Source organism: Silene latifolia, chromosome Y, assembly GCF_048544455.1.
Source record: "Silene latifolia isolate original U9 population chromosome Y, ASM4854445v1, whole genome shotgun sequence".
NCBI classification, from domain to species: Eukaryota; Viridiplantae; Streptophyta; class Magnoliopsida; order Caryophyllales; family Caryophyllaceae; genus Silene; species Silene latifolia.
The window spans coordinates 390,597,721-390,624,284 of NC_133538.1; the positions used below are offsets into that span (position 1 = coordinate 390,597,721).

The 26,564-nt window shown below is 37.2% G+C and overlaps 1 protein-coding gene and 1 non-coding gene across 2 annotated transcripts; both read right to left on the bottom strand.

Moving 5' to 3' along the window:
* Positions 1–3,039: 3,039 nt before the first annotated feature.
* LOC141632066 (uncharacterized) lies at positions 3,040–3,519 on the bottom strand. Its single transcript, XM_074444650.1, has one exon. The coding sequence runs from the start codon at positions 3,517–3,519 to the stop codon at positions 3,040–3,042; it is 480 nt and encodes a 159-aa protein (XP_074300751.1).
* A 16,895-nt stretch (positions 3,520–20,414) lies between these two features.
* LOC141635126 (small nucleolar RNA R71) lies at positions 20,415–20,521 on the bottom strand. Its single transcript, XR_012539831.1, has one exon. It is a non-coding gene; the product is annotated as a small nucleolar RNA R71 (small nucleolar RNA).
* Positions 20,522–26,564: the final 6,043 nt, after the last annotated feature.

A 26,564-nucleotide genomic window follows, 5' to 3' on the forward strand; every position in this document is an offset into this window, starting at 1 on the left:
TGGCAAATCCCGGAGCTAAAGAGGTCGGATTTCATCGTTCCGTCAAGGGTAAGTCCTACGTACCATTTTTATAGCATTTGGTTAAGGTTGTTTAAACCCTAATTTTGGGATTGGGGGTTTTCTATGTTTATGTTGATGTTATAGTGATTGTATGATTATGTGTATAGGAGAAGGGTTCGTAGAGGAAAGGTTTTGAGACAGCTGCTAGATTGTCCGCTGTTTGTGTTGCATTCCAGGTAGGGTTTCCCTACTCGGTATTAGTTACATGTTTGTGTGGTGATTGTTATTGTTATTGAGTGATTATTGTACTGGAATTGATTGTTAGTAATTGTTGGTGTTGTGACGGTTGTTGTTTATTGTCACTGACTGTTGTTGTATCTGTTTGTGTTCTTCGGGGTGCATCCCCGGCTGAGTGGAGTCACTTGCGGGAGTGGCTTCACGCCCTTGATTCGCCTCCTGTGGAACCCGCCACAGGAGGGATGTGCACATTAAGGAACATGGGTTTATCGCTCGGTGAGATGAGCGGGGCTTAGGTGGGAACGGCTGCGGTCCCCATCGCGCGTGTGGAGTACTGTTGCGATGGGTACTCTGGTAGGGCTACACACTTTAGTGTGTAGTCAGTTGTGTGGAGATTGATGATAGAGACTGGGGATTGATGTGTTGATTGAGCTGCTTGGTATTTGCTTCATGTTGGTTTGTATCGTGTAATTAGTACTAATCCCGTTTAAATGTTTTAAAAATTGTGGTTATCCATTTGGGGGTGGTGAGCAGTTATTGAGCAGGTATGATATGACGCGTATGGGATAGCTGGGATGAGTCATCACGTGGCAGCTAGAAGTCTTCCGCTGTGTCAGATGATATTTTATAGCTTTGATAGTTTTAGCAGTAGACCGTCTGAGAATCTTATATTTCAGTTTAAGAGTTTTGGTTTTGATCATGTAATCACTTTAAACTATATTGTTATTTAAATTATGTTTCTTCATTGTCATTTGATTATCATTACCTCAGGTAACCGAGATGGTGACGTTCTTATACCTTAAGGGGTCCTGGTAAGGCACTTGGAGTATGGTGGTGTCACACGTATAAACTACCCACATGTTCATCTCACATTCCCAACATAATATACAAGTTTTATAAGTTTAACAAAATAAACATAACTACGCATGCAAATACACGCAACTCCTTATATAATCATTCAAACGATCTATTCATGTTATCAAAATGCCACATTATAAACACGCAACATACTTTTCATTCAATTCAACATGCAAACACGTCTCCTTCAACTTTTATCCATACTTCCAATTCTCCACATCCAACATCCAACAATTCACAACACATGCTATTAGGTACACATACAGAACAAAAGGCAACACATACGAGCCTGACACGTACCCTCATGTGACCGGTTCAAAATTGCAGGGCGAGTTCGCGACTTTAGGACGTCTCGCAAGCCTTTGCATTAGCTCCTACAACTTTTACCCCGGGTTCATTTTAATTGACTCCCGATGTTCATTAGATTCATTGGTTACAGGTTTCAGGATCGTCGCTCTGATACCACTTTGTGACACCCCCATACTCCAAGTGCCTTACCAGGACCACTCAAGTATAAGAACGTCACCATCTCGGTTTCCCGAGGCAATGATAATCAAAAGATAATAACGATACATAATTTAAATAGTGATAAATTTTAAGTGATTACAATCCAAAACCAAACTGATGAAAGTATAATACATGTTCTCCAAAAACCAAAAGCCCAATAACTAAACAAAATGTCTGACAACATCGAAAAACTCTTCTAACTGCAAGTGATGACTCATCCCAGCTAGCCCATAAGCACCATATCAAACCTGCTCAACAACTGCTCACCACCCCCGAATGGATCACCACAATTTTATAAAACAAAGACGGGGTCAGTACTAATCACACAATAATATAATTACAATCAGACAAGAAATCAACATAGCTCAATCGTCACATCAACCCGAACTCCATCACTAACTCCTCAATACTGACTACACACTAAAGTGTGTAGCCCTTCCAGAGTACCCATCGCAACAGGTTACTCCTCGCCGCTAGTGGGGGACCGCAGCCGTTCCCACCTAAGCCCCGCTCATCTTCATCGAGCGATAAACCCAAATCCATTAATGTGCACATCCCTTCTGTGGTGGGTTCCATAGAAGGCGAATCATGGGCGTGAAGCCACTCCCGCAAGTGACTCCACTCAACCAAGGACGCCCCCCGAAGATCACAGACAGATACAATCAACAACAACCAATATGATAAAATCCAACAACCGTCACAGTACCAATATTATACTTTAACAACAATCACAATCAACACCAAACCACATTATGTGACTAATACTGAGTAGGGAAACCCTACCTGGAATGCAAACACAAGCAGACGATCTCAAGAGCTGTATCAAAACCTCTCCTCTACGAATCCTCCTCCTCTCACATGATCACATAATTACTACTAGCACAACTAACCATAAAAAGCCCCAATCCCCCAAATTAGGGTTTAAACAAAGTTAATTAAATGCTATAAAATTGGTATGTAGATCTTACCCTTGACGCAAGGATCACAAGGACACAAAGAACGATGAAATCCGACCTCTCAAGCTCCGGGATTTGTCAATAATGCGGATGAAGAGAACAACGTAGTTTTAAACCTCCTTTGAGTGAATTAGATTTATAAAAAGTGTTTAGGGAAGAAGACAATATAAAATATCTACTAATCCGCGTCATTATCAAGACCCGTCAAAATATTACCCGTCAACCGAGCTACTCGATCGAGTAACTAACGTACTCGATCGAGTGCCACTTACTCGATCGAGTGCCAAAGCTACTCGATCGAGTACCCTACAGGAAGACTACTGTTTCGTAACTCAAAATACCCTTACTCGATAGAGTAAGGCCCACTCGATAGAGTACCCAGAGACTCATAAAACCGTAGTATTATAGAGTCTCTCTGAAGAAGTCGTTCAGCTTGTAACGCGGCGTGGTATCCGCGGTTAAGGGTAGGAAGAGGGTCGAGTTAAAATTGTTGGTTTCGCAGTTGTCCATACAAACTACAATCTAAGCCCATAAAAAATTGATTAAGGCGTTCATTATCTAGTCTTTTTATCGCCTTAGTAGCAATGTCACAGGTGCATTTACCGCACTCGCAAGCAAACGGGGGTTCGTGGATTGTAAGAGCATCCCAAAGTGTCTTTAATTTACCGTAATATTTAGTAAGAGACATACCTTTCTTTTGTCGACACTCGCCGAGTTCAGATTTTAAGGAATAAATTGATGTACCGTCAATCACAGCGAAGCGTTCGGCCAAATCCCCCCACATAACGGCTGCATCTTCGACAAAAGGTACGCTCTCAAGCACAGAAGGATCGATAGTTGCCCAAAGCCAAGAGACAATCGTACAGTGAACAACCTCCCATTGACCAAGCATGAAGGAATCCGTCGGTTTTGCAACGGTCTTGTCACAAAAACCAAATTTTCGACGAGACTTCAACGTCATTCGCATCGAACGGCTCCAATCATCATAGTTATGAGTATTTAGAAGAACAATTGAGAGTTTGAGGTTTGGGAGATCCCCATATCCGAGATAGAACGGGGACAGAGGATCGATTTTTGGGGTAGAAGATCCCGTCTGGGAAGAAAGGGGTATTTCACCGTCGCCAATAGTCATGGCAGGACGATGGGAGAAGGGTGTTTGAAGGAATTTGTTTGGAATTTAGAAAAATTGGCTCGATGATACCATGTTAACCATGATGCATAAACAGAGAAGGAAAGGCAGAGGAATGGAAAGCGTAATTTTTGTGTTTCTTATTGATAAATTCACCAAATATATAGTACAATAGGTCAAGGATATCGTAACAAACTCATATGTGTTACCAAAACTATTGGCTAAATAATAGGAAAATATAAAACTGATTACTCGAGATAAGGAAAGGAATATTTGCGGATATTGTGCTATCTTCACACAAGATCCGTCTAATACTTAACATTAAACTAACAATAGTTGAACTATAGTCCCACCTTTACAACAAAAAACACAAATAACAAAATAGAGCAAATATGGAGGGTTTTTAGGATAAACACTTTAATTTTCAAGTTATATGCAAAATCTAAAATTAAGTTTTTGATAGATGAACCAACTCAACCAAAACCTTAAGGTGATGGTTGAGGCCCAACTATTATAAATATTCCTATTACGCTCACTCACTCAAATGCCCGTTGGGCTTGAAGAGTGGTTAGTTGTACACCGGCTCCCCCGTACCGTGTGCTGGGTTTCCACTTCGAGTTTTTATGGAGTTTTGAGGTTGCTAGGATTTGAACCATGACCTTCGGTCACACTGGCTCTGATACCATGATAGATGAACCAACTCAACCAAAACCTTAAGGTGATGGTTGAGGCCCAACTATTATAAATAATAGGAATATTTATAATAGTTGGGCCTCAACCATCACCTTAAGGTTTTGGTTGAGGCCTAACTATTATAAATATTCCTCTTAGTTTTGTATATTTAATAACTTCTGAATTTAATCTAAAACTTCTTGTTTTCAAGTTAAAACATAAGAGTCTCTAACTTGAAATTTAAATTAAGTTCTTAAATTAATAATGTTAGAAATCAAAGTTTTCAACTTAAATAAATACTTTTCAACTTTAATAAATTTAAAAGTTTTCATCTTAATAATGTTAGATATCAGACTTTTTCATTTATGAGCCTAGAGTTTCAAAGTTCAAATTAAGTGCAAATATCACCTTTAAATAAATTATCCCATGAAGGCATCAGAAACCTTAGTTTTCAAGCTAAAAGGCCAGATTTTATGTTACTGAAGTTTTCTAATTAGATACGACTATTTTTTAGCTCCAGTTTTTGATTCAAAAACTTCAGATTTCAACTTAAAAACCGGATTTCTAAAATTGACTTCCGAAATACCACGTTTAAAATCTTAAAATCCGTAACTGATTGATGTGAAACTTGAATCACGTATTGTTTGTTTTGCTTACATCTCCATCTTCAGACACACGGATTCTGAATTCGAGCATGAGATTTCAAGCTAAAAACCCCAATTTTCAACTTAAAAATCACATGTTTTCATATGTAGCCAATGTGGGAATTGAAACCACACCTTGTGTTTTACACACGCTCTTCCATTTGAGCTAATCGGCTTTGATTTAACTAATTGTTGTCTTGTTGATTGATAGCATATGTAGTTCGTAATATTAGCAGTAAGTTTAACATGAGTATGATAGTGAATCCATTTGGTTACTAGAAAACTCTACCTCAACCAAAATCACAATATTTAAACGTCATTCGATCATTTGTTTACCTTTAGTTAAAATACCTCTTACCAAAAATAAAAATTATAAATAGATGATTAGGGCGGAAGTGTAATTTTCACAATTCAACCGAAAAGTAGAAAAGCTTCATAGGTCACTTGAGATATTTTAATACCATCTCGTTTCTCTATGAGAGAATTGATTTTTCACATATACAAACCGAACTACAAATACATTAAAATTTGGAATAAAGACTATATATTTTAACACACACAAAAAAAAATCTGATCAACAATAAACAAAATAAGCGCAACAAACAAACCTTGTTTACTAAATCATTCTTGAGTCTTGACATTGGATGTTGGTTGATGAAGAAGATGATATGAATTGAAATTGTGGCGTTTGCATAAGATGCTCATAGAATTTCTTGCTTGAAGGGAGATGAAAGGAGGTTGAAATAGGAAGATATTGGTAAGTTATATCTGTTAGAGAATAATTAGGAGTAGCCTAATTATTCCCATATTATTTGTAGCCTTAATTTGTTAATCATGTTTCCATGTCTCTTGCCCTATATCATGCAACATGTCCCTTGATATTAGGTAAAGTACTCTAGTCTAACCTAGCTTTCTCATGTATATATACTCATGCTGTATTCTCTATTCAATATCATTCAAATAATATAATTCACATTTCCTACATGGTATCAGGAGAAAGGTTCGTCCTCCGTACCAAACCATAAATTCCTTCGTGTTTCTCGACCTCCTTCAATGTCTGGCAACACGATTCCCAACAAGGCAGAGCCATCCAAACCTCTCGTCCTTGTCAACCTCCACGCCATCACAAAATTTGACGGATCTAACTATCAACAATGGCGGCTTCAATTTGAGTCGCTCCTTCAAGGTTATGATCTCTCGTCCTTCATTGATGGCGAAACCGTACCACCTCAACCCCTTCTCACAGAGAAAGACAAAACCCCTGTCCCAAATCCGGAGTACAGTACATGGTTTCGGCAAGACAAATTGCTATTCAGTGCCGTGGCAAGCACTCTCACCCCATCCATTAGCCCCATCCTCAACCGTCTCCAAACTACTCAAGAGGCGTGGGATGCCCTAGCAGCCACCTACGCTCGCCCTTCCCGTGGTCACATCAAACAACTCCGCCACAAACTGAAAAATATAACCAAAGGTACCTCACCCATAACTGACTATATGAACAAAATCAAAGCCACCATTGATGAACTTGCTCTTCTTGGCACCATCATTCCTCAAGAGGATGTCACGGATCAAATCCTTGACGGACTTGACAACTCCTATCAATCTGTGATTGATACCGTCAATGCTCGTGACACCCCTATTACCTTTCAAGAACTCCACGAAAAACTAATTCGTAGAGAACTTGTTCTTCTCCAAACTGCAACTCCTTCCCCTACCTCGTTTACACCCATGGCCCACCCAACTCATGCTCGCACTTCCACCCTTCCACCTCATACCCAGCGTCATACCACCACTCCACCCACCACTACCCCTGGAAATCAGAATCCGAACAACCCCTTCCGTGGCAAATGTCAGTGGTGTCATGTGCAGGGTCATACTCTATCCTACTGCTCTGTTTTCAAAACGCTGCACCCCAACATCCACGTTCCCAAATATGTCCGCACCCCATCCACTCCTGCCCAAGCCAACCCGACAGTACTCACACCCATACCTCCTTCTCCTTGGCTACTCGACAGCGGTGCCTCGCATCACGTTACCACTGACCTTGCTAACCTCGCCCTTCACCACCCTTATGACGGGACCGATGAAATCGTCATAGGTGACGGGTCAGGTCTCCCCATCTCCAATGCGGGTTCTGTCTCTCTCCCTTACTCTTCATCCTCATCTTTTCATATGTCTAATGTTCTCCATGTACCTCAAATGCATAAAAATATCATCTCTGTCTCAAAGTTTTGTGCTGAAAACAATGTATTTATTAATTTTCATTCCGATTTTTTTGTTGTGAAGGACTCTAAAACCGGCACTCAACTCTTCACGGGACCAGCCAACGACGGCGTTTACTATTGGCCGATGAAGTCGTTCCCGCAAGCCCACACCACCCTGCTTCAACCTGCGGATCTCCACCACCGCTTTGGTCATCCGCATTTATCTGTTCTTAAAAATATTCTTGCTAGTTTTACTTTCAAACATTCTATTTCCACTAATGAACACTGCAACTCTTGTCATATTTATAAGAGTCATAAGTTACCATTTGATATTTCGTCGCTTAAATCCAATTTTCCACTCGAAGTTATCTTTAGTGACTTATGGACATCGCCCGTCTACTCTTTTGACAACTACAAATACTATGTCATTTTTGTTGACCATTTTACAAAATTTACATGGTTATTTCCCCTCAAAAAGAAGTCAGACACGAGACAAGTTTTTCTTAATTTTCGTACTTTCGTTGAAAAACAATTTTCCCGACCCATCCTCACATTGTATTCCGATAATGGTGGCGAGTTCGAAAAATTGAAACCAGACCTAGCCACTAACGGCATACAACACCTTACCTCCCCTCCTCATACTCCCGAGCATAACGGATTTGCGGAACGACGTCATCGCCACATAGTTGATACCGGCCTTGCGCTGCTTTCGCACTCCTCCATGCCCCTCGGTTATTGGTCATTAGCCTTCCAAACTGCTGTCTATCTCATCAATAGAATGCCAACTTCCACCCTTCACAATCAATCCCCGTACTTTTGCCTTTACAACACTCACCCGAAATATGCCAATTTTCACAACTTCGGAAGCCTTTGCTACCCTTGGCTCCGCCCCTACACAACTCATAAACTTGACCCCCGTTCCGCTGCCTGTGTATTTGTTGGGTATTCCCCGACTCAACACGCCTACCCATGTCTTGACCCCACCTCTAACCGTATCTACAGCTCCCGCCATGTTCGATTTATCGAACATCACTACCCCTTCCACCACTCTCCGCTGCCCTCCACCTCACTACCCACCTCCGACGTATGGTGCCAGGTCTCCATTCCCCTTCTCTCCTCGGCTTCTGATCCCCAACAACCTGCCCATACCCCTGATCATACCCCTGCCACTATCGCAGACCTCTCACCCACCCCCCACACCGAACCCATCTCACCCTCTTCACCTGCCTCCACTGAAACTCCTCCTACACCCACTGCCACTACCATTCCGCCTCCACCACCCCCACCACCTCCTACCCACTCCCACGCCACAAGAGCATCCCACAATATCTACAAACCCATTGATCGACTCAACCTCTCGGCCCAACTCCACTCCACCGAACCCAAAACCACCAAGCAAGCTCTTATCGATCCCACTTGGCGGTCCGCTATGGAAACTCAATACAATGCTCTCATAGACAACAATACATGGGAACTTGTACCAACCTCCCCAAACCAAAACATTGTGGGTTGTAAATGGATCTTTCGAACCAAATACAACACCGATGGCTCCATTCACAAACACAAAGCCCGCCTTGTTGCAAAAGGCTTCCACCAACGACCTGGCCTTGACTATAACGAAACCTTCAGTCCCGTTATCAAACCTGCCACGGTCCGCTTACTAATGAGTCTTGCTGTCTCCAAAGGCTGGCCACTTCGTCAACTCGACATCAATGATGCTTTTCTCCAAGGTACTTTAACTGACACGGTATATATGGCTCAACCCCCGGGCTTTATTGATCCCGCCAACCCCACTCATGTATGCCGTCTTCGAAAAGCAATCTATGGTCTCAAACAGGCTCCCCGGGCATGGTACAATGAACTCCGTTCCTTCCTCCTCAAAACGGGTTTCAAGAACTCTGTCTCTGATACATCTCTTTTTATTCTTCACAATACCTATACCCTATTTGTACTTGTATATGTTGATGATATCATTGTTACAGGGTCAAGTTCTCCGCAGGTTCAAGAGTTCATTACCGCCCTAGCCAATCAATTCTCCCTCAAAGATCTCGGTCCTCTGACATACTTCTTGGGTGTCGAAGTCCAAAAATGCTCCAAAGGCCTCTTCCTCACCCAACACAAATACACGACCGATTTATTAGCAAGAGCCAATATGACTGACGCCAAGTCTGCCTCCACTCCCCTTGATTCGTCCACGAAACTCCATCTCCAGGATGGTCCTCTACATGATAATCCTACTGAGTACCGTACATTCGTCGGAGGTCTTCAATATCTCTCCCTAACAAGGCCGGATATTGCCTTTGCCGTCAGTCGGCTCTCTCAATTTATGCACCAGCCCACCGTGTGCCACTGGTCTGCTCTTAAACGGTTACTTCGGTATCTCGCTGGTACACCATCTCACGGCATTTACATCCATCGTGACTCACCTCCAAGCCTACACGCTTATTCGGACTCTGGCTGGGGTGATGATCCTGACGACCTTCAATCCACTGGCGCTTATATCATATACCTAGGTCGCACACCCATCTCGTGGAGCTCCAAAAAGCTCCGTACTATTGCTCGTTCATCAACCGAAGCTGAGTATCGCACTGTCGCTAACACCGCTGCTGAACTTACCTGGCTTTGCTACCTATTCAGTGAGCTTCGAATTCCTCTTACCTCTTCTCCCGTCATTTACTGTGACAATCTTGGTGCAACAAACTTAAGCTCCAATCCCGTCTTTCATTCTCGCATGAAACATGTAGCGTTGGACTATCATTTTATACGCGAGAAGGTTCAATCTGGTGTCTTGCGTGTTGTTCCCATTGCTAACGACGACCAACTCGCTGACGCGCTCACTAAAGCCCTCCCAAAGCCGCGGTTCTCAATGTTACTTTCCAAGATCGGACTCTCTCAACGGCCGTCCATCTTGCGGGGGGATGTTAGAGAATAATTAGGAGTAGCCTAATTATTCCCATATTATTTGTAGCCTTAATTTGTTAATCATGTTTCCATGTCTCTTGCCCTATATCATGCAACATGTCCCTTGATATTAGGTAAAGTACTCTAGTCTAACCTAGCTTTCTCATGTATATATACTCATGCTGTATTCTCTATTCAATATCATTCAAATAATATAATTCACATTTCCTACAATATCCATGGGCGGATCTACTATATAGGCTATATGGGCTATAGCCCTATATGATTTTGGGAAAAATAGTTTTTACTCTCTTTATTTTTCACGGAACTTAGTAGCAAAAATGGTTAGATGCATTTCACAAAGGTGTTATTGATGTAGTAGGTCATGTGTTCAAATCCCATAACAAACATTTTATTGTTTTTCTCTAATTATAAATAACGGTGGTGTTGATTTTTTTTCAATCTGCTATAAATTTTGAATTATAGTTTAAATAGTTTAATGAAACTTAAATATTTTTAAACTAAGAATACTCATAACTTTGGTTGAATTTCCAAGATTAATAATTTATCAATATTTATTTAAATTGGAAAATTCGTTAATTGCTCAGTTATTTTACACCATATTTTTAACGTATTTAAATTGATGCCCGAAGGAAAATGAAAGGGCGTCACCAGGTGACACCCAATTTGGGCGTCACCCTCTCACATGGGGTGAGTGGGGACCCCTTTAATTAAAAAATGACTGTGAGAGGGTGGCACCCAATTTAGGCGTCACCCGGTGGCGCCCTATATCTTAGAAGATTATCATAGGTAAAAACCCAAAAATACCCTACATTTGTACAATTTAGGCTCCTCGACAAACTTAATACGTTCATTTTTGCCTTCTGGAGTACTAATACTGACTCCATCACAATCTTAAACATTATATAAATTTTCAATATTTTAGCTTTGAAATTTAGCCCTACATATTTTTCAATCCTGGCTTCGCCCCTGGTTGTATCTAGCAACAAAAATAAACCGTAACATGTTTATCATCATGATTTTAAAGAGGTTTTTAATAAACAGAAATTGTAGCATGGACTCTATTGCAAGTTTGGGCTGGTCTCATTCTATAAGACCGCCTTTTCTAACAATTAGTGTAAAATAAATGTAAAATAAAAAGGAAATGAAGCCCATGTTTTACCAAAACACGGTCTGGGCGGTCTAAACAAGACTTCCTAGAACGCTTTGCAGGAACACCCATTTGACCATTTTCACTCCTATACTCTTTATCACCCACACGTCATTGTCCTATCCTTTTCTTGGCAAACCACACACATTGGCATTGGGACACTTGGATAATTTCATTGGTTAAAATTATTTTCATAGTTTATTCCTTTGAAAGAGTTATTAATTTAATTTTACAAATTAAAAAAATAAATATAAATCTATCAATATTCCTAGCTTTTTATTCTCTACAATTAGAGACCACATTTGATATATTTTGAAAGTGATTTTTTTATTTACTTTATCAATAGTTTACATTTTATATTAAAATAAAATAAAATTAAAGTGGGTTAAAATTTAAATTTCTTTGATAATTTAAGTTTTGAGTAATACGAAAGGTAGGTTTAAGTAGGGCTTGATAAAATACTAAAAACAAAGACTAGGGCTTGTTGTTAGGTTAAGGAAGGGAAAATAATATTTTAATGTAGGAACTAGCTAGGGCTAGGTAGGTCTACAGGAACTACTGATAAATATGGTCTAAGTGATATTCATCCTAAACCAAATCAAAAACAATATCCAGGCTCGGGGAGATTTGCATGTCGGTAATTTTAATATGTGCCACAAGGACTTATGTTAAAGTATCTCGAAAAGAAATATTAAGGAAATTAATAAAAAAAAATTGAAGTACAAAAATCATGTTTTTTGTTAGGGTGCAAACTCATATCCCACATCTCTAGAATAGAGATGGGAGATCATCTTTATAAGTATCTACAAAATATAATAGTACGAGGCCTTTTGGGAAGGAGCCCAAGAGTAAATCCGTGAAGGCTTGGCCCAAAATGGATAATACCGTACTATTATGAACAGTAGACACCGACGCAGTAGAGTCCCAACACGAGATATTTCACGCTTCCGCACAACATTTTCAATATTAATTTTTTAATATCAAACATTCCATTTTAAGTTGTATTAACATGTATTTAAGGTTACATGTTTAGAAGTTAGAATCATCGTTAGTCATTCTAATATTTTTCTTTTACAACATATACACAATAGAACATTAAAAATAGGCTTGTGCATTTCACGGGCATTAAATCTAGTCTAGTCTAGTCTAGTATATTAATAAAGGAAGCTTTTTTCGAGAGATTATAGAGTTTCCAACTTTCTTAAACTAAGTAAGATTATTTAAATTTTAATTAAGATAGGTTATACAATCAAAAACATCATCTTCTTATACATTTATGTACGTTCCATATCAACTCAAATACATTGTATTTGAGTTGTTCACAAACTAAAATTCTGTGAGAATAGCAACACTAAGCAAAAGCAATTACCTCCATGGCTCCATGTATGTATATATATATATATATATATATATATATATATATATATATATATATATATATATATATATATATATATATATATATATATATATATATATATATATATAGAGAGAGAGAGAGAGAGAGAGAGAGAGGCAAGTTCAAATGAGTCCACCTAAATAATTGAGTCCCTAAGTCCTAATCTAAGCCATTAGATCTTTTAAGCTTGATGGTTGAGATTTGAAACTTTTAAACAATTTCTGATTTGAAACGTTAATGTTTTAAAAGTGAAACTTTAATCTGTGAAGGTAACTTTAATTCTTTACAAATGTAACTTTAATTTTTTAAAGTCATTTTATAAATAAAAATGTAATTTTTTGTATTTTTGAATATAACTTTAATGTTTTACGAATGAAACTTTAATGCTAAAAAGTGTAACTTTAATTTTTCTAGACATTTTTTTAATATAAAATTTGATTTTATGAAATAATGTAATTGGGACTAATATTTATTTAATTTAACTGAGTTTTTACTGTAACTTTAATAATATACGAGTGAAACTTTAATGCTTTAAAGTGAAACTTTAATTTGTTTAGGCATTTTAATATTTATTTAATTTCACCAATCTATAAATATAACTTTAATGTTTAACGAGTGAAACTTTAATGCTAAAAATTGCAACTTTAATTTTTTTATTTATGTAATAATGTAATTGTGACTAAAATTTTTGTAATTTCTCTAATTTACGATTGTAACTTTAATGGTCAACGAGTGAAACTTTAATGGTGAACTATTGAAACGTTAATGGTAGTATACTAGTGATTTTATCTACATTTATATTTTATGCAATTTTATATCCATCCACCGTCATCGACACCGCTAACCACAACACCCACCACAAGCCCCCGCCTGACCCACCACCCCCAACGCCTCCACGACACCTCCCAGACCCGCACCACCACAAATGGAGGAAAAATCAGAAAAAAAAACAGTCGACAAACAGCAATCTAACACACACCCACGTCCATCACCGAGATCCGTCATCACCGCCAATCTAACCCACACACACGGCCAACACCCACACAAAACTCGACAACTACAGCCGCCACTCAAATCAGAAAAAAAAAAAAAAAGAGAAAGGAGAAGGGAGAGAGGCGCAGAACCACCATTACCAACCGCCCACGACATCACCACCACCACTAGCCTCACACATAAAACACCAACAACCACCACAAGTCCTTTTTTTCAAATCTGAGGAGGCGGGATTTTAAATATCAAAATTAAAAAAAAAAGGCGGGATTTCAGAGGAGGAAGAAAGAGAGGCGACGAGTGGGTCTGGGGGCGGTGTTGGCAGCAGTTGGGGACGGCGTCAGTGTGGTGGCGGCGTGGGCAGCAGGTGGTGGCAGTAGTATTAACAGGTGGTGGCCGGAAATATTAGAGAAGAGGGAGTGATGTATGAGAGAATAGGGAGTAGTGGCGGGTGGTGGTGGTGGTACCCGTGTGGTGGCCGACAGAGGGAGAAGAGGAGAGAGGAGGGAGGAGAGGAGAGAGGAGAGAGTTAGAGAGAGAAGGAGGCAGAGAAAATGAATGAGTGAGTGAGGATGGATTAGGGTTTGCTTGCTTTTATATCTCCCTTCTTTTTTTGTTTTAATCTTAGCCATCCAATTTCTATGATCTAAGGGTTAGAAATAGGACTTAGGGACTCATCTAAGAGTAGGGGACTCACTTGAACCTAATTCTATATATATATAGTATTAGGATCATGTAAATTCTCCTCTTACATGTGAATCCATAAGTCTTCTTTAGGGTCATTGGATGGAGGAATTGGAGGGCTGAGATTGAAAGCAAAAAAGTTGGGATTAATGTCTAATTAAGCACTTCCCCTCTCTACTTTACTAATCCACATTAATCAAATATTAATCCACTATATAACATTTATTTTTCCACCCACTTCTCTCTCATTCACACATTTCATTTCTCTACTCACTCTCTAAACCCAAATTAATTCAAAACCCAAATAAATATTCTCATCCTAACAAAAAAACCTCAATTTAATTCTCCACCCACCACCGACCTACCCTCACCGGCCACCACCTACCCCTCCCGCCACCACAACCCTTGAGCCGACAACCCACCTAACACCACCCGCATCACCACCACCACCACATCCTCTCCACCAATCGTCACCTCACACACCACCGCACTGCCCTCCCGCCACCACAATCCTTGACCCGCCAGCCTCCCACCACCACCACCCGCATCACCACGACCGCCTCCTTCCACCTCGCACCACAGACGTGTTGGAGTAAGTGTCCCCGACAATAATGCGATCACAATTGTCGATCATATTGATCACATATTTAAATCTCATACCAAGAATACGAAAGGGATGATACATTACATATATAGTCAACTGGTCCACACATATCGGTAATGATTGGCTGGCTAGAATTTGACATTAATGTGTCGTGCGACGGTGGTGATCGATTGATCCTCGAGGTCACACCTAAAGGACGATTCCCTTAATTGAAAAGGTTAATTAATTGTATGTCGATACAGATTAATTAATTCCTTAAAATTGAACAAATTTTATCATAAGAGAGAAAATGACATCTTGTTATAATGTAATTAAATAAGATTTTGTTTAGTAATTTAAGAAGTTATATTACTAAAATTAATCGGTGTTTGCGAAACACGCGAGATGAGAATGATAAGTTAGTTATAATTACAAGATGTTGTGAATTATACTAACTGGTATTTAAATGACCATTTTATGAAAAAAGTAATTTTGAATTACTAGTCAATTTGTTAAATGTGATTTATTTAATTTGTAAATGATATTTAAATTGTTAAATATGCATTTTAAATTAAAACATGAAATAAGACATGTCTCATGTCACATGACATACAATTGTACAATTGACAAAAATAAAATGGACTCCATATTACTACATATAAACCGAAATTTGGTGGGCATTGTTTGAAGTTTTGTCTTTTTCCATTTGTCTTATTCATTTGTCTAATATGCTTGATAGTGACATGACTATGGACAAAGGCTTACACAATTTGTCTTGTGAAGAGAAAAAGAAAAAAAAGAAAAAAAAGAAAAATGGTCATAAGACCATAGAGGCCACCGGTTTTGTGCATGCACAATTGAGAGATTTTCTCAATTTTTATCATTCTTCTTATGTTTTATGAAAAACAATACCTTCTCTCTCTTGTTCTTCATAAAATTCATTTTTATGAATCTAATTTGTACAAATCAAACACTAAGAATACTAGTAGTAGTATACGAGTATTAGTAACCGATTTTAAGGTAAACCACATTACAAATATCTAGTACATATTAGTTTGTGGGATAGTCTTGGGTGCTACTTATTGAAGGGCTTCTATTTTGAAGTCATGAATGTTCATCCAATTTTGGAAAGTTCAAGAACTAACAAGAAGGATATCTTGTTGGTGCCCACAAATGACCGAAATTTAGATGGTGAAAAATTGATTTTCTTTTCTCTTCTTATTAAGTTTGCATGCATAAGATCTAATTAATTTTATGACTAAATTAAATTTGAAACATATATGAATATGTTAAAGTAATGAGATATAGATTTCCAACAAGCGGTATCATGAGCCTTAGGTTATTTGCATGCAAATCGGTTATAGTTTTTCCGAGTTATACGATTAACATATAAAACTAATAAATTTGTGTTTATTATGATATATCACGAAATCAATTATGCATGTTAAAGTTTTTGATCCTAAAATGTATTTAGAATATTTTGGTTAATTTATGGATTTTTATTGTTCATTTTATATAATAATGGCATTAAAATGTGATTTTATGATAAAAATGTCATTTTCGGACTAAAATTAGCTAAACATCGAATTTTTCAGTGGTTTTTGGATAAGTTTTCACATATATTATATTCTGATGACCTGTTAGTTTTCATAATTTTATGAGTTCTTATGCTCGAAATATGGATTTTTCATGATAAAAATCGAATTTAAATAAAAAATAGGTTAATATGAGATAAATTTCGAATCTGGTCACAGCAATTTGGTATGTTGTCACATGCAATTTTACAAGATGTGTGTAAAATAATTGGCTATAATGAAGTCTTTATGCATGATTTATGAATTTTTGATGAAAAATAACATAAATAGTGACTTAATTAGTGAATAATTGCTAAAACATACTTCAAGACTAAGGAAAAATGTCACATATTGCATTTTATTACCTATTTCAGATCTAAAAATTGAAAAGTTGATAAATATATTTTTCTCATGTTTTTATGATTATATTTGATAAATCCGATAAACCGCAACAATGTTTTTCCCGATAAATTTTCGAAATTTTAACCTAAGTTTTTGAACATTATGAGTGTCATGGTATTTTTTCCAGAATGTTCATGAGTTTAAATTTTAAATTTCAAATTTATTTGAAATTTGTATGATTTATTTGAAGTTTATGGCTTTTTATTGTAATTTTAAGTCCTTTTATAAACAATATTAAGAAAAATAAGTTAATTATTGTCAATATGTTAGTGGAGACTAATTTTGAGTCCTAAGATGGTTAGGGCAATTAACTAGTACATAAATATGATTTTATGTATTTATTGTGATTTTAAAAGGTTGAATCACGCAAATCCGTAAAAACCAATTAATATACAATATTGGCTCCTTGAAGGTGATTTAGCATAAAATTGGGCATGTTCATACATATTATAATGCTGCATTTTATTTATGATTGTCATAATTTTATTTTATGTAATTTTTGAATTATGTAATTTCTACTTAGTATGGCCTTAGTTTTTAATTGATATTACCCGAAATGTATGGGAATATCGATTCGGTTGTAATTTATTGTGATCTCGTATCACCGTTTTGTAATTTAATAGATTTATTTTACTTTAATTACAAATGAATAATAGGAAATTATGTAATTTGTTATGTAATTTATTTATTCCGGAGTTCCTTGAATATGGTGCCACTCAAGAAGGCAATACATTAAAGACGGTGTTACCTCGAGAAGCGTGCCAAAACCGAAATTTAAGGGACCAATAGAGTTGGTTTCCGAATATGTAATAGTTAATTAGATTTACTATTTTTAGGAAGGCCATACTAGGATTTTTATTATGCTTTGCATTTTATTTATATGTTGCATGCATCGCTAAATCGCCATAACTAAAACATGCATCATCATTTTAATCGAGTTTATCGACCGTGTCAATTATAATTATCATAGTTCACCGCTTTAGTTCACTTAAAAGTGATAGATAATAAATTGACATGACCTCTCGCTAAAATAAACAATTGAGACATAGCCTTACTAAAAAGTAGAAACCATGAAAACCTATTTCGTGAGGGAGTGCACTCAGCTTTACCGGGGTACAAATCTTGTTACGTAGGGGAAGTGGGTGATAAATGTCTACCCACCGAATTTATAAAGATGAGGGTTGTTTTCGGCTTTACCGATGCCCAAGTTGATGTAAATTTGGATCATGGACACATTTATTCGAAATTTGGGTTGAACTCAACGAAAGTATTCTCGACGGTTGCCGGATGTGTTTCGGGCTAAAGATAAATTTTAATGTAAATTTATCGACCAAGAGTTCTAAAAGTAGAATCGATTAAAAAGTTAATCCACCGAGTTATATTGATAAGGGTTGTATTCGGCTTTACCGATGCCTAAGTTAATATGAATTTGGGTCTTGGAATCATTTATCAAAGTTGGGTAGAGGTCACTAGATAAATGCTTTACTTGTTAAATTATTTACAAGTATTATTATAACGACAAATGTTATGTTTTCACTATTCCGTTATCATATTGTTCTATTTCTTTGCCACAATTCATATACGATATCATTTCGATTTTTTTTTCAAATCTTCATTAAAACATCGTAACTAAAGACAAAATTTAAATTTTCTTCTAAAAAAACCTCGAATTATCCATTGGAAGGATCTCTTGTGAAGAGTATAAATTAAAGTTATTCATTATCAAACAGGTTTTTGATTCTTGACTAACACATCTACTTACAATGGATTGTTTTTCATATACTTAATTGAATTAAGTACCTTGAAGCGATAAATTGTTTTGGTAATTAGATTTGTAAGTTTTCGTAATTAACCAAAATAACGCAACCACTTCAATGAAATTTTTAAGACTAAAACGATTGAATTGAAGAGTAGTCTTCATAAGATTCAACTTTGCTTCTCTAAGTAAAGATTCTTTGAAATGAGTGGGAGCATTCTCTTAAACCGTTAAGAAAAGGACGAGGTTCAAGAAGTAAAGATTATAATGGAATTGATACGAGGTAATGTTAAAAGTAAAGTTATTGAGAATAACTACACTAACCTATCATTCCCGACCGATAAAGTTTCCATTGTCTTAAATGTTGGTGATAAGTGCATATTTTATACATTTTAACCCCTTATATTAGTTTGATTTTACATATCATTTAGCACTTATCAAAGTGTTTTTAAGCTAATATTGTATTTCTAGTGCAATTGCGTGTACAAGTGTGTTTTGTAGGAAAATGAGCTAAATGAGCTAAAGTAGTATAAAATGTGCCAACACTAGAAGCAAGGCTAAGTATGAGAGCAAGATTGGACTAAGTATTGGAAGTGCATGGATTTTGCATGAAGAAAGTGTTGGATCAAAATGAAAATGCAAGCAAGGTCAATATGCAAGTCAAGCCCAAATTCAAAGTCCAAATTATGGTGGAAAATATTGGATGCTAAGAAGAGCTTAGGATGCTTGGAAATTATTAAGATGCTCACCTTAATGCTCTTAATCACACCATTAAACAAGGGATTAATGGCTCACATGGGATTCTCTAGGCAATTACTCAAGAAATTAAGAGAAAATATTTGGGGTTGACCCCTTGTATTTGTTCTAAGTTTCACCCCTTATTTCCTATATAAAGGGTGTAGACTTCAACCTTTTATACCACCATTCACATATATTTTTATTCCAAAATTCTCTCTAAATATTAGTAGTTTAGTTTAGCTTGTATTAGTTTGTTGCAACATTTCTATTATCAAGTTCGAGATTTATTCAAGTTATTTCCATTTGTAATTGTTCTTCTATTTTCATTCAAGGTAATTTTATCTTTATTTTAATTATGTTATTTATCATTTCATTTAGCATTAGTTTAGATTATATTTTCACAATGTTAGAATAATTTACCTTTGTCTAGGGAATAAAGGAAGCCATGCATAATTAAGTAATTTGTAAATGTCAAAATAAGGATAAAATATTGTATAATTGTTTCTATCACATGTTTGCACCATAATGTTTAATCTATGTTTAAAGGCCTTATTCATCGATTAAGTTTGTTCATTCGTTCTAAAGTCGAGAGGCACGGAATTGAATTAGACTAAGCATGTTTAGTAGGACGACCTAGTCATGGACGAGAGTTTCTCTAGGACCCGGTCTATGGTTGATACTAATGTCGTAAGGTGGGTATCTCTAAGCCTAAACATTTACCGCAAAATCAACTTCCTAACTTGACATAAATATTTACGTAATTAGCATGTGTGACCCGACCTCCCTAGACAATTTCTTTTTATTGTTGTTTTCATTTTATTTGCATAATCAACCAATCAATCAATCAACCGCATCGACTCAAGATAAACTTCGCTCCATAACAATTAATTAATAAATCCCGTCTCCTTTGGGTTCGACCCCTAAGTACTACATTCATTTGTTGTCTAGGTTATAAATATTATCTTTGTATAGGTGTGCGATAGCCTACCAATCACCGGAGAAAACTCAAACTTTGAGGAGTCAAATTACCGGATTCCGTCAACAAGATCTTGAGAGCTTATATGAAGCTTGGGAGAGGTACAAAGAGCTTCAAAGGCAATGCCCATATCATGGGCTAGATGATTGGTTTCTAGCAATAACATTCTACAATGGATGTTGTGCCGAGTCCCGAAGGATTCTTGATTCCGCCAACAATGGGCGGTTTGATCAAATTGACACCGACCTTGCTCATGCCACGATCGAATCTATGGCGGTCCATGATGCCCAATATGTCAATTCCCGAGTTTGCCACCCAAAGGTAATGAAGAATCCTCTAACAACTCCGTTTTACTAGCTCAAATTGCTTTGCCCCAACAACAATTGGCGGAAAGAGATGCTAAAGATTCCATCCAACAACTCAATGTTGTGTCTTCAAGAAGCCAAATCATCGTTTGTGATGGTTGTGGAGGTGCGGGTCATTATGCCGCTCATTGCCGAGCTCCTATCGAAGAGGTAAATGCTTTTCAAGCTTTTAGACAAAGTTCATATCCACCGGGTACATTTTCCAACACTTATAACCCGAATTCAAAATTTCATCCGAACTTGTCTTACACTAGCAATAATGTGCTTAACCCTCAACCTCCACCACAACAAAATGCCTATGTTCCTCAACAACAAAAGTATATCCCTCCACCGGGTTATCAAAATCAACAAAGGCCCCCACAAAATAATTACCAACAAAATCCACCACAAAATACCCAACAAAACAATCAAGGAGGTGGTAAGCTTGAGGGCATGATAGTACAAATGCAAAGAGAATTGTTGGCTCAAATTCAAAAGAATGATCAAGCTCATAGCGCCGCGGTCAAAATGTTGGAACAACAAGTGGCTCAATTAGCCGCTTCTAATTCTCAAAGGAAGAATGGTCACCTACCTCCCCAAGGTGAGCAACCACATGAAACCGTTAATTCTATTTCCTTGAGAAGTGGTTCAAGCTATGATGGGCCATCCATGACTTTGGATGATGAGGTGGTTGTTAGAAAGGCTAAGCTCAGGGGAAATGACAAAAAGAAGGCTAGTGAAGAGCCTCTTGTTAGGGACCGTGTACCATTTCCCCACCGATTGTTGATGCTAAAGAGGAAGAGCAAGCTTGATGCCAAGAATGTTGGGTCTCCTATGCCAAAAGAAAGTGATGAGGTGGTTGTTGAAGAAATCTCTCCTAATGCTAAGGAGAGTGATGCCGTTTCAAAGAAAGTGGATGCTCCTAAGGAGAGTGAGAAAGAGATAGTGAAAGATGTGGAGGATGCTCCTCCCAAAGAAGTTGTTCAAGTACCATTTCCGCATCGTCTAGAAAAGCACAAGGAGGAAGGTGAGTTTGCTAAATTTTTGGAAGTTTGTAAGAATTTGCAAGTCACCATCCCGTTTATGGAATTGCTTACCCAAGTCCCTTCCTATTCAAAGTTTATGAAGGAAATCCTCTCAAAGAAGCGATCCTTCAATGAGGTTGAGACCATTGTTTTCAGCGAAGAGTGTAGTGAACTCTTACAAAACAAGTCTCCCCCGAAACTTAAGGACCCCGGTAGCTATTCTATTCCTTTCACTATAGGCAAATATACCATTGATAAGGCCCTATGCGACCTAAGTGCTAGTGTAAGTGTCATGCCCTATTCCCTTTGTGAAAAACTTAACATGGGTGCTTTAAAATGCACAAGTATTACATTGCAAATGGCGGACCGTTCTTTAAAGCGACCTCTAGGTGTCTTAGAAGATGTTCCCGTCAAAGTTGGCAAGTTTTTCATACCCGTTGACTTCCTCATACTTGATATGGCCGAGGATTTTCAAACCCCAATTATATTGTGTAGGCCATTTTTACGCACCGCGAGTGCGCTAATTGATCTGAAAAATGGGAGGTTGACGTTGGAAGTGGGGGATGACCGGGTTTCCTTTAGCAAAAACAACACCATTAGAAGCCCAATGTTACAAGAGTCTTGTTATTTATTTAGCACTGTGGACTCTTCTTATGCCTCTACTATGCTTGAATCTTTACTAATGGATCCGTTAGAGGACGATATGGGTGTTGTGTGCTTTGAAGGTGACGATTCTAAAGGCACTATTGCTAAGAGTGCCAAAAAGAAGAAAAGGAAATTTTATTTGAAGAATTTCAAATGGTTGCGGAATGCTAAAGGAGCTATGACATAGAGCTTGGTTGGTGGCAAGCTCAAGAACAAAACTTGAATCAAATAGCTTCTTATGTCGTGCGGGACGTTAAACCAGCGCTTCTTGGGAGGCAACCCAAGCTTTTTATTGCTTTTATTTATTTTTGTTTTTAATTTTCTGCAATTTATTGTTTTTTCGTAGATTAGTAATAAAATGTTCAACTTGATGATATTTCTTTTTGTGATTTTTAGGTGGAAATGAAGAAAGGAGGTTTAGAAGAGAATATGGGACGCAGCCCCATACAACAACCCCGTTCGGGGACGTGGTTTTCGAAAAAGAGAAGGAAATTGAATCATACGCGAAAAAGAGTCAAAACCCGAAGGAGTAGTCAACCCCGATCGGGGTTGGTGGCCCCGATCGGGGTCGTGGTTCTGTGACTTTTTGGCCTTCTCTCTATACGGGTAAAAAAGGGGATCGAATTCTTTCGATCATTTTCACACCCGATGGTATTTTCTCTTCCTTTCTCTTCCATTTCTTCTATAATCCTTCACCTTGATCACAAAGAAACATCTACATCCCCCCGAATTCATGCTAGCTTGGGGGAGATTAGCAAGTCGAGTAAGTTTTTCATTACTTTGCATTTTAGTTTAATTTCTCGCAACCCATTAAACATGACCTCTAGTCCGTCTTGTTTTGTGCTTTGAGCCATTTTTATGGTTTGGTTGGGTGATTTGGATAGTTGGCACATTGAGGACAATGTGATGTTTAGCTTGGGGGGAGATATTGCATTTGCGTATAGCATAGTTTGCATGTAGTGTAGAAATTTTGAAAATTTTTGAGAGAAATTTTTGCTTTGTGCTTGCTTGTTGCCTACTTTCCTCTTTGCTTATCCTATTAATAGCTTGTTGCTAATGATTTATTCTTTCATGTTGGGATATTAGCTACATGGGGATGTCTTGACATAGTAGGTGGGAGATGAAGAATGAACCGAATGGGCTTGATCTTGACTTTTGGCAAGCTAGAAAATAGTAAGGTAGAGCCTCTTTTTGACCGATGCATCCATATCCGGTCTCTCTTAGGTGAGTGTCGGTCTCCTTATGATGTGTGTTTCATCAAAACGCACAAGTATGGTTCTCATGTCATCTATTGGTAAGCATGCATTCATTTGTTATAGCATTTTGGAGCCATTCACATGAATATAATTGCCTTCTTGACCCCTTCACAAACAATTTTCCCTAGCTACATTATAACTTGCCTACCTTGTTGAGCTAGTAGCTTGTTTGGTCTTGTTTGGGTGCTCAATTGGGATTTGTTTCAAAGTTTGAATATCATGTGAGCTTGGTCTTAATGCTCTTGAAAAAGAAATGAGAAATGAGAAAAATGAAAGAAAAAAATGAGAATGAAAAATGGTGAAAAAAACGAATATGAAAAGAAAGAAAGAAATGAAAAAGCATGAAAATGAAAGAAGAAGTATGCATTGAAAAGAAAAAGAGAAGAAGAAAAGATGTGAGAAACTCTCATGCATTATTCACATATTTTGGAGAGTTTTCTTATGATTTGAATTACAAATTGGGTTAGAATTGGGATTGAGCATCTTTACATTTGGTTGTTGCTAGCTTGACGTTAGCTCCACAATCCATAATTCATTTGTTCCCCCTTCTTACCCATTACATATTGCCTTCTTCCTACCCATTTGTCTTCTTTATCATGCTTGCATTTGATTGTTTTGGCTTGCAAGTTTCGACATGTTTACCATATTAGATTGCGGGCACATTATTATAGGTCGAGGATAGTCGAGTGTTTATTCACAAAATTGTCCTTTCACATAAAAAGAATTCGAGTGCCCCGTGAGAGTCCATAAGTCAAAAGATCATGCAAGAGCCGAAAAGTTTACTTGAAGTCATCCATGCTACGCCGCCATGTAAATCTCATCCATGATTTTGGTTATTCTTATGCCCATGTTGTTTCGAGATTTGAATCAATTGCTTGTTAGCTACTTGGGATTTGCAATGTTGGGATGATCTTGCTTGAGGACAAGCAAGGACTTAGCTTGGGGGAGTTTGATAAGTGCATATTTTATACATTTTAACTCCTTATATTAGTTTGATTTTACATATCATTTAGCACTTATCAAAGTGTTTTTAAGCTAATATTGTGTTTCTAGTGCAATTGCGTGTACAAGTGTGTTTTGTAGGAAAATGAGCTAAATGAGCTAAAGTACTATAAAATGTGCCAACACTAGAAGCAAGGCTAAGTATGAGAGCAAGATTGGACTAAGTGTTGGAAGTACATGGATTTTGCATGAAGAAAGTGTTGGAAGTGCATGGATTTTGCATGAAGAAAGTGTTGGATCAAAATGAAAATGCAAGCAAGGTCAATATGCAAGTCAAGCCCAAATTCAAAGTTCAAATTATGGTGGAAAATATTGGATGCTAAGAAGAGCTTAGGATGCTTGGAAATTATTAAGATGCTCACCTTAATTCTCTTAATCACACCATTAAACAAGGGATTAATGGCTCACATGGGATTCTCTAGGCAATTACTCAAGAAATTAAGAGAAAATATTTGGGGTTGACCCCTTGTTTTTGTTCTAAGTTTCACCCCTTATTTCCTATATAAAGGGTGTAGACTTCAACCTTTTATACCACCATTCACATATATTTTTATTCCAAAATTCTCTCTAAATATTAGTAGTTTAGTTTAGCTTGTATTAGTTTGTTGCAACATTTCTATTATCAAGTTCAAGATTTATTCAAGTTATTTCCATTGTAATTGTTCTTCTATTTTCATTCAAGGTAATTTTATCTTTATTTTAATTATGTTATTTATCATTTCATTTAGCATTAGTTTAGTTTATATTTTCACAATGTTAGAATAATTTACCTTTGTCTAGGGAATAAAGGAAGCCATGCATGATTAAGTAATTTGTAAATGTCAAAATAAGGATATGTTAATATTGTATAATTGTTTCTATCACATGTTTGCACCATAATGTTTAATCTATGTTTAAAGGCCTTATTCATCGATTAAGTTTGTTCATTCGTTCTAAAGTCGAGAGGCACGAAATTGAATTAGACTAAGCATGTGTAGTAGGACGACCTAGTCATGGACGAGAGTTTCTCTAGGACCCGGTCTATGGTTGATACTAATGACGTAAGGTGGGTATCTCTAAGCCTAAACATTTACCGCAAAATCAACTTCCTAACTTCACATAAACATTTACGTAATTAGCATGTGTGACCCGACCTCCCTAGACAATTTCTTTTTATTGTTGTTTTCATTTTATTTGCATAATCAACCAATCAATCAATCAACCGCATCGACTCAAGATAAACTTCGCTCCATAACAATTAATTAATAACTCCCGTCTCCTTTGGGTTCGACCCCTAAGTACTACATTCATTTGTTGTCTAGGGTATAAATATTATCTTTGTATAGGTGTGCGATAGCCTATCAGTTGGACACTAGAAAGGAAACTACCCCAAATTATTGAAGAATCAGCAAGTTAGTTGTGGGACATCTAATGAGACCTTCTTCTTTAAATGTTTATTCGATTAACATAAGTTTTGCTAGTACTACTTCGTCAATATTAGAAACCGGTGGTGGTTTTCATCATTATACTTGATACATAGGATGATTAGAATATGACGACTAGAAACAATGATGTTTAGAGATAGAGTCATTGTGTAATCAAACTAGTTTTGGGTTTACAAATTGTACTTAATTATGACTATTAAGTGCATGAACTCTAAATAAGAATATAAATTTGTTAAGATACAAAAGAGGTTTCACTTTTGTGACCCTATACACCATGATTTGATGTATGGCTAGCCCATTATCAAGGTGATTATATTCTAAACCAACCTAGAATGATATATCATGGAGATGATGCAAGACTCAAATTGGTAACCTAAGATTAAACCTTAGATTCTGGAATGATTAACACAAAGAGTTATCGAGTACTCTTGAAACCATTAGATCTTATGGTGTATGTGTATCTTGTATTCAAAGCAAGATGTCTCGT

Excerpts from the sequence above, each read along its gene's own strand:
- LOC141632066 (XM_074444650.1), bottom strand. The coding sequence starts at position 3,519 with ATGACGTTGAAGTCTCGTCGAAAATTTGGTTTTTGTGACAAGACCGTT.